This window comes from Schistocerca americana, chromosome 8 (assembly GCF_021461395.2).
Source record: "Schistocerca americana isolate TAMUIC-IGC-003095 chromosome 8, iqSchAmer2.1, whole genome shotgun sequence".
Classification (NCBI taxonomy): Eukaryota; Metazoa; Arthropoda; class Insecta; order Orthoptera; family Acrididae; genus Schistocerca; species Schistocerca americana.
In genome coordinates this window covers 101,113,468-101,134,418 of record NC_060126.1, presented here as the reverse complement: position 1 = coordinate 101,134,418, position 20,951 = coordinate 101,113,468, and the positions used below count along the sequence as shown (strand labels likewise).

Genomic DNA, 20,951 nt, shown 5'->3' with positions numbered 1-20,951 from the left:
TGGTGGTCACCAGCAAATGAGAAGTTAGCTCCTGTTTACCCAGTGCTGGACATCGGCCACGTGGCGACAATTACTCGCTGGTAGTGCTTGCGCCTTGTGTTGGGCTCTGATTGCTGACAGCCAAGATGGGGCAAGCCTGAGTCCATCTTCTCTATGCATGTTCTTAGGGTGTTTAAGTATTTCGATGGCCTGTCTGATTTTGCATTTCGCCATAATCAGCTGCTTGGCCGACACACAAGCTTCGCTGAATTTTCTTTTCCGTAAGCTTGCTGAAGTTCTGCCACTGCAGATTTTTTGTGTTGCTCTAGACGAATAAAGTGCTCGTGTTCCCGAATGTGCGTTGCTATTGGCCTGCCAGTCTCGCCGATGTATGCCTCTCCACATTTGCATTCCATCTTGTAAAGGCCTGCAGTGGGTAATGCATCCACTATGTTCTTAGTGGAGCCTAGCATGTCCTGGATCCAGCGACCACTATAGAAGACAGGCTGCGCCCCACCTCGATGAAAGTGTTTGCTTGTTTGGTCAGTGAAATTTTTCACATAAGGTAAGCGCATTGATGGCTGCAGTTGGTCTATTTCTTGCCTATTTTGCTCATGAGTATGCATCAACAAGGCTGTGTGGATCAACTTATAGCTGTAGCCATTGGCTAGAAACGTTGTGCGTAGCCTTTTAAACTCAGGAGTTATGTTTTGAGCATCACTTAGGTGCTGCGCGCGGATTGCCAAAGAATGGGTGACCGAGTTCTTCTGTGCTGGGTGGTGGTAGGATTGAGTGTGCAGATACCTGTTTGTATGTGTAGGCTTGTGATTCATTTTACACACATTATCACAACTTGTATGCACTTTGCTGATATGCAGTACCAGATTCAAGTTACACTTCTCCAATACAAAATTATTTATTGACTTTATCATGCCTTAGTATTATAGTAGAGTTAAGAGCTTTGTTAACGAATATCTCAGCATTATACTCTTAACATTTCTAAAACGTGTGGTGCATTACAATGAATCCAGAATTGCTCATCTACTTTGTATCTTATTTTTTAATCATTTTCTTCCATTATTTTAAATTTTTAAGTAAAAATGCCCAGTATATAAAACCGTGAAAAGTGATACACAACAAGTGAAGACATCGAGCCGTGTTCAGCTAAGCCTCCAATGTTTTCCAGCCATCAACAACAGGTCCAGTCCACTTTTTTTGTTGAATAGTTGGCAGAACTTGTCGTATTTATATGATATTTTCTTAAATGTAAAGTACTGCTCTTCAAAATAAGACTTCAGTGAAATATTATAGTTTTTATCTTGGAAAAAAACAAGAGAAAAAGGATTAAAAAAACAATGGTCAATCAGCCAAATCTAGTGCCTTGCCTTAGATTTGATCAAAGATAATGTTTGTTTTCTGTTTATTGCATAGAGAAATGTAACTGCTTGGAATGCTAGCATCGCTGTAGTTGTGACATCTAATGTTTATCAACATTGATAAGAAATTTACATGGTGCATCACATCTGCAACAAAGGAAATGTATGAGACGGATGAAGCACTGTATAACTTACGGCATCTCAAACCCGAAAATAGAATAAGAAGAAACTAGAGCTGTAAAAACATTACTGAGGCCCTTAGCCATTGAAGTACAGCCAGGATGTAACCCTGAGGATATAAAGGAGAAAACCTACATCATTTGGTGAAATAAAAGTATTTCTTCATGCCTATAGTATGTTTTAAACAGTTATTTGCTTTTAGATATTCCTTCTTCAGTACTTTATAAATAGCTTCACATGTTTCTGGTGTTATTTTCATCAATGTGCACTGTAGTATTAAAGTTCTATATTATAAACTAGAGTAGCTTTCTCCTATTGCAATAAATCATGGCACTATGATAAATCTTTCTTTTCAAGATATTTCATTTCTGAGATGATTGTTCTGCCTCGTAATATGAGGAGCCACTTTCATGAGCACATACTGAAATGTACTCTTGTCGATTCACAAGTAATTTTCGTACAACTTCATGTCCTCAACTTGCAGCTGCTTTTACAAATTTTGTTGTATGTCTTTCGCATCTTGCCATGAAACCCACGGTTTCACTCAAATATATTTCCTTTTTCTTTTCTCCTGTTGCTCTTCACCTAATGTAATGATAATGCAGCAGCAATATGTGCAACTGCAAAGTGTAGTAGTAAGTCTTCGTCAGCCATTCTTAAAGAACTGCGATGAAGTATTTGATGACTGTGTAAGAGTCTCTTTTGTGCTGTGTCAGAGATCTTTGTCAAAGAAATATTTATAATGTAATACCTGCCCAAAATAGTAGAACTCAGTTTGTCAATTGTTGAGCAATTTGTGAAGCCATACTATAACTGTTAATAAATAACTCCTGAAACCAGTAACTATTCTTCCATAGATTCATTTTGCATATTTTTATGACCTTATATGGTAGTGCTTATTGGTGTGAGATTTTCTATCTTAGCTTGCTTTTCTTAAAGGTCTCGGCACTCAGTATTTCACTAGGCTCTCCTGGAAATGGTTCAAAGTGGAAAGCATAAATTACAGAAATAATTAAATATGTTACCAATTCAGGGAGAAGAAGCTTTGCTGGTGTATACACTGAATGAGGTGGTTCGGTGGTTAAGACAGTGAATCTGTGTTTTGCAGGAAAGGGTTTCAAACACCGATACAATAATTTTGGTTTTAGTTTTCCATGTGTTCCCCAAATATATTAAATGCTGGTGTGGTTCATTTTATAAAAACATGGCTGAATTTCTTCCTCCTCTTGTTCTGAATGGGATGTTAAATCTAAAATCTTTGTTCTGTTAGATATCTGGTCATGGCTGTATGAACATGTGCGCTTTTAGCAATTCTAAATGAAAGTAACCGAATGATAAATATAATTAATGACTTTCCCCACCGATATTTATAAAATTACACGAGCTCCAAAATAATGTCAATCATCATAATGGACTTAATATTTCACCCAATGATGGAAACAATATTTAAAATGGACCAAAGTTACACCACACAGCACCCTCAACTTATTTCTCTTCTATGTTGAAAATTGTTCTTTTGTTTGGACTAAAAACTGCCAGAGCCACAATGCAGTGAACTCTCGAGCATTGTAGTGCAAGTTTTGATCTGCATATTGCCAGCCGCTTTTTCTTTCGTACCTAATCAAATCATAGGTAGAAATGTTAGTTAACTGTGGTAGCTTTGAAAAACAAAATTATGGCAGCCTATTCCAATGCTGCAGAGAAAGAAATCAAAAATGTTTTCACACTTGTTCTCATCTATTTTCTGCTTCTGGCCTTCCCAACAGGAAGCCGAACTTGATGTTGGCATTTTCGATCATGAGTGAAAGCTTCAAAAATCATCAAATAGGTAAAAGTATTTACAGAGATAAACACTCCAAAGTAATTAAGACTTTCTCAATTAAGATAGTTGCTAAACTAATTCAAACTAGATGCACCTAGCGTGAGAAGCTGCCACTCCTCTTCCTCTGCCATAGGTAATGGATTCTCATTCCTTTTTAGATCCATCCCCCACCTCACTCGCCTATTCACCCTATCTGCTACCTTCTGACATCACTTGTTCTCTGGTGGCTGTTTTTGTTTCATCTGTTGAATCCTATGAAAACCTTTTCCAATAGTATGTTTATGTTCTTCCTTCAGTGAAACAAATTCCGTGTTAGTTGATCCATAATTTGTTTTTGAGATCTTGATTTATCATTTGTGATTTGATTAGTGTCATCTACATCCAAACCCAGATTGTCCATTTTTGACTGAGTAAATATTGTGGAACATTCACACATGTCCCATTGTGTCAGACTTATATTCCAAGCTTGTGCAGTCTGATTCATACACATTTCTGTTATAATAAGGAATTATAGCTTCATCATCATCTTCTTCTTCTTCTTCCCTTTAAAAAAAATGCTCAAATTCTTTTGCAAGTGAAAGTAAGAGTTATGCTGTGGAAAGAACAGATAGCAGTGATGGGTAATGTTTCTTAATTTGGAGCACGTATTTGTGTAAAGTTTGATTATGTATCGATTGATTGATTGTTTATTACTTTTTAACTAATTTTTTTTAATTGGTCTAGTGCATAGTGTACAATCAATATTGGACAGGTCAAAGAAAAGTTGCAATAATACACAGTATTAGCAAACAGTAAGCCAATTAAAATTAGCTACGTATTCTTACAATTTCAAACAGTGGAAAATCCAGGATGGAATAATGACAATATTATGAAAAGGATAGTTGTCACTCACCATATAGCGGAGATATGGATAGGATTAACAAAAAGACTGTCAGCAAGTAAGCTTTCGGCCAAAAGACCTTCATCAGAAATACACACACATTCATGCAAATGCCTCTCTCTCTCTCTCTCTCTCTCTCTCTCTCTCTCTCTCTCTCTCTTTTAATCGTTTACACTGTGAGTTGAGTGTCCTCAGAAAATGATCCCATATCAAAGCAATGAGTGGAACTGCGCACAGTATGCCTGCAGTAATGTTGTTTTGCTTATTAGTCTTAGAACATAGCATATAGATAAGAGTTTCCTAGATAAGTTATTTATGTGTGTGTCCTAATTTAAATCTTGCTGAGCCCACACACACACACACACACACACACACACACACACACACACAAATTTTGACACTTATGTTTTATAGGGGATCATTTTTTAATTGTGCTTGGATAGACATTTGATTTTGTGGAGGAAATAAATGAAAGTTTTCAAAAACTGCTTTTTCAGTACTTAAAGTGAGTTTGTTTTTGGTGAATCAGTCAGTCTTTTCATAGAACTTTCTGGTGTTGACTGCAAGGTTTCTGGGCTGGATCCAGTAAGCAATATGCCGGTGTCATTGGCAAACATGGTAGTTTTTTGGGGACTCACATATTCAACAGTCATTCACATAAATCAAGAAGAGTAGTCGACATGAGATTGAGCCCTGCAGTATGCAATATTGTATTGGTAATTTGCTAGAAAGGGAGGAGAAGTTGTTTCTTGTTTTATTCTTCGTATTAAATTCAAACTGAAGTGATCTTCTGCCTACAGTTTTTTGATTACGAACACAACCAGCTATGTGCTGCGCCTCATACTCCTTATTTCTATTTTTTTTTAGCGTAATGTTATGGTCCATTACATTGAAGGCTCCTGACAGGTCTAGAAAAATAACTGCAGCTAGTTTATGTTGGTCAAGGGATTTTACAGCACAGTCTAAGAATTCAAAAATCACTATCTGTTTAGATTTAGACTTTCTAAAACTAAATTATTCTACAGTAAGAGGAGAATATTTAAAGCCTGTCATAAGAGTTTTTCTAGAATTTTTGTAAAGGAATGTGACTGTGACACAGATCGGTAGTTTGATATTTTGTCTGAAGAATCTTATTTTAACAGTGGTGAAAGTTTTGCTAATTTGAGAATATCTGGAAAGACACCAGTTACTAGAGAGAGGTTGAAAACTTTATGAAGGACACTTGAAATTGTAATGTTTTGCTAACTAGGAGTCTGTAAAAACTTAAAAGCTATCTTAATCATGTTGGCAAAAAAAATAATAATATTAATGTACCAGCAAGATTCATGATACACTGGATTTATCTTTCTTTTGTGTGATGACTGTTTAAACTTGGAAATTAGAGAAGGAAAGTTGCTATTCACCATATAACAGAGATGCTGAGTTGTGATGGGCACAATAAAAAGATTCACACAATTATAGCTTTCGACCATTAAGGCCTTTGTCACCAATAGACAATTGGTGACAAGGGCCTTAATGGTGGAAAGCTGTAATTGTGTGAATCTTTTTGTTGTGCATATCATGACTCAGTATCTCCACTATTTGAGGAGTAGCAGCTTTCCTTCTCTAGATTAGATCCAACAATGGAAAATCCAGGATGGAATATAACAGTACGAGAGAAGGAAAGTTGCTACTAACCATATAGCTGAGATGCTGATTCGCGATAGACACAATAAGAAGATTCACACAATCATAGCTTTTGGCCATTAAGGCCTTTGTCAGCAGTAGACACACACGCACAGACACACTCACGCAAGCGCAGCTTGCACACACGTCTGCAGTCTGAGAGAGCTGTAGTTTGACTCAGCATCTCCGCTATATGGTGAGTAGCAACTTTCCTTCTCTAAATTAGAATAGATTTACTTTCATTCCTATTGATCCATAGTGAGGAGGTTCTCCAGGATGTAGAACATGTCAGAAAAACAATAATACTTGACAGATATTTGCAACTTAAACAAATAAGTTAATGGACCTTCCACAGGTCCCAAGCGGAACGATACTCATTTTTTTAATGAACACTATATAAAAGAATCATTTTACGAACAGTAATTTACTAAGATTGCATTAATGCAATGAATTTAAAATTTTAAAAAAAATTTTTATGTATTTATAAGGTAATAAACATATAATAGAACTATTACAATACTTACTTACAATGAGCACATTATTGCACTGAAATGGTGCAAAAGTTAGATTGTATCTCTTAAACTGAATTTCGTTGGTTGTTAAGCTTTTTATGGCTGCTGACTTGTCATTGAAAATGTGTGTTCCTGAATAAGCACACTTAAAAGAGTAAGTGACTTTAAATCTTTGTGAAGATTATTCTTATTTCTAGTATTGATTTGATGAATTGAGCTGTTGGTTTGAAAAAGTGATATATTTTTAATGACAAATTTCATTAAGGAAAAAATATATTGGGAAGCAGTAGTTAGTATCCCTAGTTCCCTAAACAGGCTTCTGCAGGATGTTCTCGAGTTCACATACCGTATAACTCTTATTGCATGTTTTTGTGCCTGGAAAACTTTAGCTTGGCTTGATGAATTACCCCAAAAAATAATCTCATATGACATTATGGAATGAAAGTAAGCATAGTACACCAGCTTTTTAATTTTTATATCCCCTATCTGACACAATTCGCATTGCAAATAGAGATTCGTTAAGATGCTTCAGCAGTTGTGTGGTGTGCTCCTCCCAGTTGAATTTATTATCAAGCTGTAATCCCAAGAATTTAACACTGTTCACTTCTTCTATCTGCTTGTCATCATATGTTAGGCATATAATCGTGGGACACCCCTTAAGTTCTGAACTGCATGTAGTGTGTTTTTTCAAAGTTTAGTGATAAAGAAATGGCTAGGAACCAGTGATTAATGCCCACAAATATTTTATTAGCCGATCGTTCTAAGACTCCACTTGATTTGCTATTTATTGCAATGTTTGTATCATCGGCAAACAAAACAAACTTGGCATCTGGTAATGTTACTGATGAAAGGTCATAGATATACACAAGAAAAAGTAAGGGCCCTAAGATGGAACTTTGAGGGACCCCACATGTAATTAGTTCCCAGTTGGATGATATCTGATACCTTAATACATGTCTCTTTCCTAATAACATCCTTTGTTTTCTGCCAGATATATAAGATTTGAGCCATTTTTGCAGCATTTCCTGGTATACCACAATATTCTAATTTACTAAAAAGGATATTGTGATTTACACAGTCAAATGCCTTTGATCGATCACAAAATATACCAGTTGCCTGCAATTTTTTGTCTAATGAATTACTTACATTTTCACTGTGTCGATAGCCTTCTCAATGTCAGAACCCTTCAGAAATCCGAACTGCAACTTCGACAATATGTTATTTGTGATAAAATGGTTATAAAGCCGATTGTACATTACCTTTTCTAAAATTTTTGAGAATGCTGGTAAAGGTGAAATTGGACGGAAATTTGATGTTATTTCTTTATCTCCCTTCTTAAACAGTGGCTTAACTTTAGCATATTTCAACCATTCAGGAAATATTCCACTGATAAATGACTGGTTACACAGATAGCCTAATATGTTACTTAACTCAGATCCACATTCTTTAATTAACTTTGTTTATATTTCATCATACACACTAGATGTTTTTGTTTTTAAAGATTTTATGATGGACATTACTTCTGCTGGGGTAGTAAGGGTCAAATTCATATTATGGAAGTTACTTGAAATGTCTGGTCTGAGATATTCTATAGCAGCATCTACAGAACCTTAAAACCCCATCTTTTCAGTAACAATTATAAAATGATTGTTAAAAAGTTCTGCAACACAATACACATCTGTCAACAATGTATCATTTACTCTTTATGCTGTTTGTCCCTCTTCATGTCTGGTTCTACTGGTCTCCTCCTTCACTATACCGCATATTGTCTCTATTTTGTTGTCTGATACGACTGTCTTTTCCTTGTAATATATTTGCTTTGATGTCTGTATTACAGTCTTCAATATTTTGCAGAATTTCTTGTAATACGCTATAGCATCAACATCGGAACTGTTTCGGATTGACAGATACAGTTTTCTTTTTGTTTTACATCATACCTCTGTTCCTTCAGTAATCCATGACTTATTTGTAGACCTTGGTTTGTTTTGGGGGGAAACAGTGTTCAAATAAGGTAAGCACTTTATTAGCAAAAGTGGTATTTTTCAATCATGCCATGAGCACTGTAAACATCACTCCTGTGAATATATCTGAGGAGTGTAATAAAATAATCAATTTTTGGTGTATTGATTACCCTCTTGAGCTCAGATTGCTAATCTGAGATAGCTCTCAGTTGTTACATTCCATCCTGGATTTTCCATGTTTGATAAACTTGGAAATTTACTGAAAGTAACAGTAATAAATGTGGTACAGTAGAGTCTGACCATCCTGCTTACAGTGTTTCTGTGGACTTGTCAATGGCTCATGGTATCGCGAAATGGATCAGTAGGCAGTTGATAGGTGGTAGTTGCGGAAGTTCAGTCAGTTTTAGTGTGTCAAACAGCTTGTTTTTAACTCAGTCAATAAGTTCTACTGTGCACATGTTTTATAAATTAGTGCCGGTTCTTCTTACACATTAAAGTGTGTAAAACTAAATTACAGATAGAGTGAAGTGGCACTGTGGTTAGCACACTGGACTCGCATTCAGCAGGACGACAGTTCAAATGTGTGTCCAGCCAACTTGATTTAAGTTTTCCACGATTTTCCTAAATCACTTCAGGCAAATATTGGGATGGTTGCTTTGAAAGAGCGTGGCACCAATGACCTTGCTGTTTGGTTCGTTTCCCCAAATCAGAGAACCAACCTAAATTACAGTGTCAGCTACACGTTAACACGTGTCTTTAGCGGAGAAATGAAAGTACTTGTAAGGCGAGTCTCTTCAAAACATAGCAAGTGAGGTAGGGGGATTAGCATAACAAGTGTTAAAGACTGAAGAAAATTTAGGAAAACTCTTGAAAGCCATATAGTGATGATTGATGATAAAAAGAACTGAAAATATGTATGACTTTGAAGAACCCTAAAAGTGAAAACTTTTCAATACTTTGTGGATGTGGTTTGAACAGGAGAGTAGAAAAATAACTCTGTTATCTGGACCAATCATTGTTTGAAAAATTAGATGGAGACAATGTAAATTGAAGTTTACGGCGAGTGAAAGGTAGCTATATGGGCAGAAAAAACTACATGGCACTCAAAATGTAGTTAATTCCAGCGAGAAGCTGTCAGCTGGCGAAACAGCTACCAATGAATTTGTCCAAAATTTGAAAACATAGTTAAAGAGCTTAAACTGTTCAGTGATCAAGTGTCTAACATTTATCAGTTTCACTTACTGCAGAACGCTCCCTACAAGAACTCTCACTGCACAAAATGAGTCAGTTGTATGTCAATGCAATACTGTAATCATGTATGTTCAGTTGTTAAACTTTCAATCGCAGTAATATCATTTTACTGTGCGGCACAGACATATTTTACATTACAGGCTGTACATTAAATTTGGTGTAAGATTTTTTTTTTTTTTTTTTTTGTGTGTGTGTGTGTGTGTGTGTGTGTGTGTGTGTGTGTGTGTGTGTGTGTGTGTGTGTGTTGATGTTTTCTTTCAGTTTTTTTACTGTTTTAACATGGAACAATTTTTCAGAAAGTTTTTCCTGTTGAAAATTAAAGTTGTACCACACTGTACTGTGATACTACAGGTCAATGTTCCTCTGATAGTCCCACCTCTTTTTCTTCCTGACCATACTGCCAGTCCTGCAGAAGTCAGATTACTGAGTTTCTGATATACTTAATTTGTGTTTCACATTGATAAGTCAGTCTCTCTCTCTCTCTCTCTCTCTCTCTCTCTCTCTCTCTCTCTCTCTCCCCTAGCACATGTGCCCACAGGCACACACACAGCAGTGTGCACACAGTTGGTTATTTACTCTCTGTGTTATCATTTGAATTTGACATCAGTTTTAGCAACAAGCTGTTGACTTTCTTTTCTGAAATTGTGGTTTGAAATCATCTTTCTACTGGAATAGATTCGTACTACAGTATTGAGATGATATATACATCTTCAGTAGCGTTATGTTACTCGTGTTAGAACATAAGTTTTTGCTATTATTTTTGGGCAGAGGTTTAAAGTATTTTGTAATCCTGTAACTTGCTAACTTTATAACAAAAAATTGTCATCTGTATGGGTTAGTTGCTAATAAGAGACTACTGACAGACAGGAGCTTAAACATTTTTAAAATCCTGACTGATGGAACACCATACTAAACGCTACACATCATTATAGTAAGAAGAAAAGTCAACTTTGCGTAAATGCTGGTCATAGCTGTTGGCTCGGAATGCTTTCAGTATAAAGACAGTAAATTCATGGTTACTGTAAGCTAAATACCACTTTTCGTGAAGATTCTAGTGGATGTCAACTCCAGTGTAAACTATCTCATGTGACTGTGGCTAAAGACGACTATTTTTTCACAGAAGTTCTCACTGATGTAGGGCGACAGGAGGAGCCCTTCTGATACACCTCACAATATCCCTACCCTTTGTGACTTTCTTAATTTTAAATGAAATGCCACTTCCGTCTGATCTCTCTACATTTCTTTGAACTTTCATTTTCAGATAACTGACCTTAAATTTAAGCAACGAAAGTGTTTCATGTTTTTCTCATAGTTGGCCCGATGAAATCATATTGGTTACTTTGTTCATAGCATTAGACATGCATAAAAATTCATTTTTTTTTTTTTTCAGCAAATGCTTAAAATAATTGCAACTTTGATCAGTTGTTAAATATGAATTTGATAATCCAATTTTGCTTTCAGTTCTCTTGAAGATAATCATTTTTATTTTTTGTAACTGAGCTTTGGTTAGGCGTCTTTTTCTGCCCCACAGTAACATCTTCCCTCATTAAAAACTGGATATTTTGTTAAACAATTAAAATGTGAACCTTTCTTTTACAGCAAAAAGAAATGCAGATACGGAAACAGTTTAGGGAAACATGTAAAATACAAACTCGGCAGTACAAGGCGCTCAAAGCCCAAATCCTGCAAACAACGCCAAAGGATGAACAGAAGGCAGTGATAAAGAAATTAAAGGAAGAGCAGCGGCGAAAGCTTGCATTGCTAGGTGACCAGTATGAGCAAAGCATAGCTGAAATGCTCCAGAAGCAGTCGGTAATTATCTGGAATTTTTTTTTATATTTTACTATACAGGAAAAGTATGAAATTATTACCTACATAATACTCTAAAATTTAAATAGAAAGTGTATCTATGATCCAGTAGATCACATGTGGCAGCCATTACTTGACGCCGATTAATTTTTCATTATGCATGTCGTTTACAAGTGCTACTTATTAGAAAGATGTTAAGGAAGTGTGATTCCCTGGATATATGTGAATATCTGTGTTGCACTGTTTCCAAATGAACTCTGGCATACTGGTGTAATTGTGTTTTTTATTTTCAATTACCGTGGGGTCCAGACTTGAAAATCGCAAAATCGAGGAAAATGCAGACTCGAGGAAAACATTAACGCTCCCAAAATACAAGCAAAATCAGATGTAATTGGTGTGTGTGTGTGTGTATGTGTGTGTGTGTGTGTGTGTGTGTGTGTGTTGTAAGGGGTCCGTAGGCCCTTACTATAAGTTTGCACTCGGCACAGGTTGACAGGGCAAACAATCGATAGTGTCGGGTTGCGAGAGCGAGTGTGAGTGAAGTCAGTTCCGGGTTGCGGGCCGAGCCGTGCGGAGGCCGGAGGCCGGTTGCTGTGATACAAGGCTGACCGACAAAGGGAGTGGCCATCGCCGCGGTTTAACCCCTTTGTGTTAGAATAATACGGGAAAGTGAAGAAGTATAATTACTAGGGTGATCAGTGATATTTCTGTGCCGATATTTTTGGTTTCGCGTGTACTGCGCCGGCATCATTTGGATTGCAGTGTTGGATTGCAGTGATTGAATTTGCGTGTGACAATAATGAATAACGAAGAGGCCTGTGCTGAGATTAGCCGTAATTAATTATGTATGACGAAGGCAGTGGCTGTCTCCTTTTTCTTGTGTTTTTGAGACGAATATAGGTCTTGATTAGTGAAGCTGTGTTGGCGTTCTTCTTGTCACCAGACATTTCATTATTACAGCATTAGAGAAGGGCAAAATGGAATGTAACAGCTCCGCAGCAGTCCATTCCAATTGCCAGCCCCATTAGGAACACGGTCACATTAATTAATTATTATTTGGGCTGCTATCAGATCCCGATCGAGCGGGATACGTAAATCGGACTTGTTACAGTGTGTGTGTGTGTGTTTATATAATAGAGGGAAACATTCCACGTGGAAAAATATATTTAAAAACAAAGATGATGTGACTTACCGTACGAAAGCGCTGGCAGGTTGATAGAAACACAAACAGACACATACATACACACAAAATTCAAGCTTTCGCAACAAACTGTTGCCTCATCAGGAAAGAGGGAAGGAGAGGGAAAGACGAAAGGAAGTGGGTTTTAAGGGAGAGGGTAAGGAGTCATTCCAATCCCGGGAGCGGAAAGACTTACCCCAAGGTAAGATATATATATATATCTAAAAACAAAGATGATGTGACTTACCAAACGAAAGCGCTGGCACGTCGATAGACACACAAACATACACACAAAATTCTAGCTTTCGCAACCAACGGTTGCCTCGTCAGGAAAGAGGAAAGGAGAGGGAAAGACGAAAGGATTTGGGTTTTAAGGGAGAGGGTAAGGAGTCATTCCAATCCCGGGAGCGGAAAGACTTACCTTAGTGGGAAAAAAAGGATGGGTATACACGCGCGCGCGCGCGCGCACACACATATACAGACACAAGCAGACATATACAGAGGCAAAGAGTTTGGGCAGAGATGTCAGTCGAGGCGGAAGCGCAGAGGCAAAGATGTTGTTGAATGACAGGTGAGGTATGAGTGGCGGCAACTTGAAATTAGCGGAGATTGAGGCCTGGTGGGTTACGGGAAGAGAGGATATATTGAAGAGCAAGTTCCCATCTCCGGAGTTTGGATAGGTTGGTGTTAGTGGGAAGTATCCAGATAACCCGGACGGTGTAACACTGTGCCAGGATGTGCTGGCTGTGCACCAAGGCATGTTTAACCACTGGGTGATCATTACCAACAAACACTGTCTGCCTGTGTCCATTCACGCGAATGGACAGTTTGTTACTGGTCATTCCCACATAGAATGCGTCACAGTGTAGGCAGGTCAGTTGGTAAATCACGTGGGTGCTTTCACACGTGGCTCTGCCTTTGATCGTGTACACCTTCCGGGTTACAGGACTGGAGTAGGTGGTGGTGGGATGGTGCATGGGACAGGTTTTACACCGGGGCCAGTTACAAGGGTAGGAGCCAGAGGGTAGGGAAGGTGGTTTGGGGATTTCATTGGGATGAACTAACAGGTTACGAAGGTTAGGTGGACGGCGGAAAGACACTCTTGGTGGAGTGAGGAGGATTTCATGAAGGATGGATCTCATTTCAGGGCAGGATTTGAGGAAGTCGTATCCCTGCTGGAGAGCCACATTCAGAGTCTGGTCCAGTCCCGGAAAGTATCCTGTCACAAGTGGGGCACTTTTGTGGTTCTTCTGTGGGAGGTTCTGGGTTTGAGGGGATGAGGAAGTGGCTCTGGTTATTTGCTTCTGTACCAGGTTGGGAGGGTAGTTGCGGGATGCGAAAGCTGTTGTCAGGTTGTTGGTGTAGTGGTTCAGGGATTCCGGACTGGAGCAGATTCGTTTGCCACGAAGACCTAGGCTGTAGGGAAGGGACCGTTTGATGTGGAATGGGTGGCAGCTGTCATAATGGAGGTACTGTTGCTTGTTGGTGGGTTTGATGTGGACAGACATGTGAAGCTGGCCATTGGACAGATTGAGGTCAACGTCAAGGAAAGTGTGTGTGTGTGTGTGTGTGTGTGTGTGTGTGTGTGTGTGTGTGAGATTAAAATCATAATCCTCACCAGTGCGTTGTATAAAATCTGCATAAGTGAATGAAATTAAATGTACAATACAGTATTTATACAGTAATTTGTAGTAATTAATTTTGTCGGTTCTTAAAAGTTGACAGATGTTCAACATCAAGAAAAAACTTTTCAAAAAATTGAAATAGGTATATGTGTACAAGATAATCGAACTACTTTCCGATATGATATGAGCACAAATTATACATCAAAACACGCATTTTTGAGACATCTTTTCTTTGTGTTCACCCAGAACAAAAATTAATGAACATAGTGAATTAAACTGAAAACTAGAGTACAGTGAAATGTGTCTGAAACTAACATCGAGGGGTGTGTGTGTGTGTGTGTGTGTGTGTGTGTGTGTGTGTGTGTGTGTGTGTGTGTTTTCCTTCTGTAGCCAATGGTAGACTTAAAGCCATGTACACGCTAAGATTGAAATGTGTTTCCAGCTGTTTGATGTGGACACCATTTGAAAACATCTTTCAAATCATGGAAACATCTGTCCGTAGCAATGTCCATACAGATCAAAGGAAACAATGTGTTTCAGGCCAGCTACAGTATGTCACTGCTGCATGGCAAAAGTGTACATTTACATGTCACACACAGTCTCATCTGTTGTACAGAATTATTAGGTGTTTTGTTTTCTCTTGCTGTATTAAGTTTTTCCACTTGAAAAAAAAAATAAATAAATAAATAAATAAATTAAGGAAATTAAATATCACACAGTGGACGAAGCAGCAGACAGTTCAGTTGTTATTGTTGTACCAGGCTGACAGCTGCTTGTGGAATATATGAAGCAAGCAGTGCAAGAACAGCAATGAAACAAGACACTCTGCACAAAAACTGCTGTTGCATTTGGTAGAATACTGAGAAATATTGTGTAGAAAAGAAAATAAGGTCATTTGTTGTGACTTTTTTCAAAATGTGAAATAAATGCTCAAGGCTCTGAAATGAATCTCCTGTTGACAAAAAAATAAAACTAACAGCATGTCTGGTTTCAATTGCTTTTCTGAAATTTGTATCTTTTTTAGATATCTTCTGTGGTGTCACCACCAGACACCACACTTGCTAGGTGGTAGCCTTTAAATTGGCCGCGGTCCGTTAGTATACATCGGACTCGCGTGTCGCCACTATAAGTGATTGCAGACCGAGTGCCGCCACACAGCAGGTCTCGTCTAGAGACTCCCTAGCACTCGCCCCAGTTGTACAGCTGACTTTGCTAGCAATGGTTCACTGTCTACATACGCTCTCATTTGCCGAGACGACAGTTTAGCATAGCCTGCAGCTACGTCATTTGCTACGACCTAGCAAGGCGCCATATTCAGTTACTAACAGATAATATTTTGAATCATGTACCGTCAAGAGCGACGTTCATCATTAATGGATTAAAGTTAAGTATCAAACTAATTACGTCAGCTTTCTGAATTCTCATTCCTTGTCATGTTCCAGACCTCACGTCAGTATAGTTCTTCCCTCTTCACGACAGCCTGCGTGAGCTAAAATGCGTGCATTTCGGCCTCTACTAGTAACACGGTGTTGGCTCTTCTGCCAACCCAACATCTTCCATATTCAGTTCCCAATGTAGCAAGTTTTCCCCACCAGTTCTTCTTCAGTATGTTTTTGCTCACCAAAGATGATGGCTGTATGCAAACCAACAAATCCATTTTATACAACTAAATCTGATTTTCTCAACCATTAACCAATTACTATACAAACTCTCCATAAAAAATATCGTAGTTTTAAAAACAATTGCTAAATTCTTTGATAAATGCTGCTTTATTCTGTAAAACCACCAAACACTGAGAGATGCTTATGGCCTTCAGGTCCTTCAGCTCGCAAGTCACAATAAATATATATAAAAAATAGAATGGATTACAACAACATCACTAGTGAGCTTTCGACTTTTGCGAGCGCTTGTGAACAACTCTCTGTGTGAACTGTGTGCACTTCAATTATTCATTTCCTTCGTAGTGTGTGACGTATCAGCACAGTATGCCATTTCAAAGCAGTGGAGCATTGAGAGTATCATATCATGGATCATCACACTTATCATTAAATATCAAGTAACAAAGTATCAATGATGTAAGCTTCAAGAGATTTTATGATAACTAATGCACAATACAAAATTCAGATGGATAAGCTGTAGCGTACTGGATAAAATCATGATTAGGTGTCGCATCTCACTGCATGCCAATATTTTTTTCAACTTAGTGTTATCAAGTTAGTTATGATTGTAATACAGTATGTTCTGCAATATTCAGTGGTGTTAAAAATTACTATCTGGTTAGAGAATGGAGGATGAAATAAAAATGTGTGGCGATTTCTGAGTGTGAGTGTGTGGTTACGCAGAAACCTAAGAGGGCAGCTTACATTCCTGCAAGTGAAGTGAGCAGCAATAAAATTCATATTGTTTCTTCTCACAAATACTTCATTGTTTATTTCCTAATATGTGACGATTTTTGAGTGTGGGGTTAGGCAGGAACCTAAGAGGATTGCTTAAAGTGCAAAAATAAGCAATAATATTCATGTTCTTCCTTGTCACAAATATTTCGCATGTTGCGGAACCACAAACATGTCCCCCAGAGAGTTCTTGATACAACTGAGGTTCTCCTGTCGCTAACATCCATTAACATCAACTTGGCACTATAGAATCAACAAATCCATAGCCTCATTCCTGGTCGCCTTCACAGCCCCACCATGTCACGATTATTCAATTTCTGCAAAAAGTACTGTGAAACATACCCAACATCATTGCTCCATGAAGCTAAACATTGCAAGTTGTGTTCGTAACACCGATCGTGGATTATGTCAGCATTTCCTCCCTCAAGTCCCTCCTCTCTGCAACAGCCTGAAATATTCCGTTAACTCTGCCATCACTCATGGTGCGAGCCGTCTGTCTATTGTGCCACATGTAACTCATTCAGTCACATCAGGTGGCAGTAGGAAGAAAACGGGACAAAGTCAAGTGAGACTTTGAGTAAGAACATAGAATCGAGTAAACTTTACTAGAAGGAAATGTAAAAACTCGGAAATTTTGGCATTGATCTTACGGGTTTTTTCACAGGGGCCATAAAGTAAAACTGAAGTTCCACCGTAACTACAGCCTTGGCTAAATGTTGGCCATGATAATTTGTAAATGGAAACTTGCCAAAAAGTTCATAGAATATTAGTTCCACATATGGTTATCTGTGCCTAAAGAAATCACTGAGTGGAGATCTGTTTTGAACTGCAAATCCCTCAGGGCTACAGTTTGCTAGATACCATCATCTTCAGCTAGGACATGTAGTGCAGGCCATGAAGCCTGTAAATTCAGAACACAATAATATCGTGCTAACTAAAATGAAAAGCCAAATTTTGAGGATCAGGCCATTGAAGAGGAGAATTTCTTGGCTGAAACCTGAGAGTGCCAGACTATATACCTGTTTTATCATCACAGAGCATTTGATTTCACTGCCCTTCTATATCTACCATTTACCATCCTTATCTGTTGAGAAATTTGGAAGGCGTCTGGCAAAATTTGCTAGAGGGGAATTGACTTAACTGCTCCAAGAATTTGGCTTCCTCTGGTTCGGAGCTGGAGTGCTGCATTAAATCTCATCATCTTCATCACATGCAAGTATGCAAGAAATCACGGAGTCATGGGTTCAGTTCCCATTTGTGTAGGGGTTTCTTCTTTGCCCAGGGACTGGATGTTTGTGTTGTCCTCATCATTTCACCATTATTCAGGAAAAGTGGAATGCCTGAACTGTGAAAAGATTGGGATTTTGGGTGGGTACTGATAACCGCACTTGTGTGCCACACTAACCAAGTATCATCATCATCATCATCATCATCATCATCATCATCTGTATATAAATTGCTAAGCAACTGAACCTTGTTTTGTTTAGTTGTGGTATATTGCATTCTCTGTATCTCAAAATAGTTGGCATGTAAGTTTAAGAGGAAGTATTGCAGTCAGAACAACTTTCATACATTTTATTTTAATGTTAGTGGGATACCATATACTGTTTTTCAGACATGCATTCACAACAGAAGAACTTGGAAACATTAAACAAATCTCATCTTTAAATTTCAAATAAGGTGAGTAAATTTGTTGTGTAACATGCTTTCTAGATGTTGATCTCTACCTTTCAGATGGCTCCATAAATACATCTGTCCATATCAACCGTGCCAACCACCAATAGTACCTCCACTTTGACAGCTGTCATGCATTCCATGTCAAAAAGTTTCTGACATACAGCCTCACCGTCTGTAAATGCCACATCTGCAGGGGAGAGCAGTCGAAATATACTGGCAACCTTACCAGTTTCTCTTCTGATAGGTAATATCCCATCTGGCTGATCTGTAAACAAGTCTCCCATGCCACCTGCTGCTCTGACACCAGTAAACCTGTTGACCAGTCACTGACCAGCACCCCTGTGATCGTCCAGTAGCACCTTTCCTTGAAAAGCTCAACCCCATCCTTCACCAGGGCTTCGATACCTCACTTCATGCTCTAAGATGAGGGCTACCGTATGCAAAATCCTACCCACCCATCCCCCAAAGTAGTGTACCACCACCCACACCCTACAGAATATCCTTGTCCATCCTTATTCAAATGTTACTTTCAGTCCTGCACCCCCTTGTGTTGTTCGCCGATGCAAAACCTGTCCTGTACACCCATCCTCCATTTCCTACCACAGCCCAATCACAGGCATTTCCTACCAAATAAAATGCAAGGCCACGCATGAAAGCAGCAATGTTATATATTAGCTATGGAGTAATTGGTGCACAGCATTCTATGTGGGCATGACAAGTAACAAGCTGTCTATGTGCACAAACGGTCACTGCCAAACTGCAAACTTGACTGTCCAGTTGCTGAACACGCTGCACACCAAAACACAAATGACTTCAACAGCTGCTTCACTATGCGAGTCATTTGGATACTATCTTCCAGTGCAAAACTCTCCAACACAGCCTTCAATCTTACAGTCCCCCCTGGTCTAAACCTGCCTCACTTCTTCTTTTCCTACTCCCTTTGTCCATACCACTCCTTCTCTGTCCAAGTAGGGCACTGACTTCTCCCACTAACCTTTATTTCCCCATGCAGTGGGAGCTGGATTGTGCATTGTTTGCAGCTCATGACACATTCCCTGGTCACGACAGGCTCCATTACAGAAGCTGCAACACCTCACAAGGCGAAGCAAAGATATCCTCCTTGCACTTTTTAATGCCATTTGGGCATCGGGTCACATTCCTGATTCATGGAGTGAGGCAATTTTAATTCCTCTTTTAAAACCTGGAAAAGACTGTACAATCATAAGTAGTTACCGTAGTGTTGCCCTCACTAGCTGCATGGGAAACACCTTGGAGCAGATGGTCAACTGCTGCCTTCTCTGGATTTTAGAATCCAGGCAACTCTGTCACTTTCATTGTGGTTCAGGAGGTATCGCTTCACCTTTGATAACCATGCCCTCCTGGAGGCAGCTATACAACAGGCTTTCCTACACCGGCTTCACCTTTTAGGTATATTTTTTGACATTGAGAAGGCCTACAATACTACTTGGAGGCATCTTATGCTCGACCAGCTTCACGGATGGGGTTTTTGTGTTTGTCTTCCCATTTTTATTCAGTCCTTCCTCTTGGCACGATATTTTAGATACCAAGTTGATGATGTTCTGTCTGATCAGTTTGTGCTGGAGAACAGTGTCCTTCAAGGGAGCAAGTGTGACTGTCTTTGCCATAGATATTAACAGCATTACGTCCATAGTGAAAAGTCCTGTCCAGTGTTCTTTGGTGTGAATGATTTCTCTGTGTTTTGCTCTTCTTCAAGCCTCGCAGTAACAACGTGTCAGTTTCAACTAACTCTTCAACATTTGGATGAATGGGTGCAGAAGAGCGGTTTTAAGTCTTCCACTGAGAAGTCTGTGTGTGTGTGTGTGTGTGTGTGTGTGTGTGTGTGTGTTCTTTTTAACCACTTTCGTTCCATTTTAAACTTTCCTGAGTTGAGGATGAGGGGCACTGTCCTTACTTCTAAAGACAGAGTGGGGTTTCTGGGCCTCATGAAGGGATTTTGTTTGCCACTGGGGCGTTCAGAACAAGCCCCATACCAAGCCTCTTTGCAGGAGCTGGTGAACAGCCACTCCACATCAGGCAACTGCTACTTACGCTGCACCAGGTGTATAAAACACTGTCCACAGCTTACATACCCCCCTACCATACAGTTGCTCAGGCTTCACTAGAAAGGCTTTTTTGTAACTGGCAACAGACAACGGGGCCCTGTGGGATTCATCTACATGATTGCCTTCTTGAGATGGGTGTGGCTGGTCTTCATGTTTTATATCACGGTGGGAGCAGATTTCCACCTTGGCTTCTCCGGAGGTCCAGACTAATTCAAAGACAGATCATAAGTCAGATTTTACATTTCAATCTCTGGTTTTTAATATTTTAAAGAGGCATCAGTTTCACAATAGTGTACACTGATAGCTCCAAACAAGGGAATCCTGTATCCAGCTGAGTAGTTGGTGTGGACGATATATGACCAATTGTACTTGCTCCGACGACAGGGTAGGCAGGTGTCTGTATACTGGGTGATATGTCATGTAGGGACAGGGGGAAATGAACAGGCCAATTGGGTTGCCAAGGAGCCCTGTAGAGGACAGGACATGGCATAGTGTCGGAGTCCCTTACAGTCTGTTATTTCTGCACTACGCAAGAAGTGCATGCAGTTGTGGGATGA

At 39.0% G+C, this 20,951-nt stretch overlaps 1 protein-coding gene across 4 annotated transcripts in view; it reads left to right on the top strand.

The window, feature by feature from the left end:
• Positions 1-20,951, top strand: part of LOC124545999 (serine/threonine-protein kinase Tao) — a 230,593-nt gene that overhangs the window by 155,568 nt on the left and 54,074 nt on the right. For all 4 annotated transcript variants that reach the window (XM_047124968.1, XM_047124967.1, XM_047124966.1 and 1 more), the window contains one exon: positions 11,226-11,438. In XM_047124968.1, the coding sequence (XP_046980924.1) occupies positions 11,226-11,438 (213 nt within the window). The remainder of the gene's footprint in view (positions 1-11,225; positions 11,439-20,951) is intronic.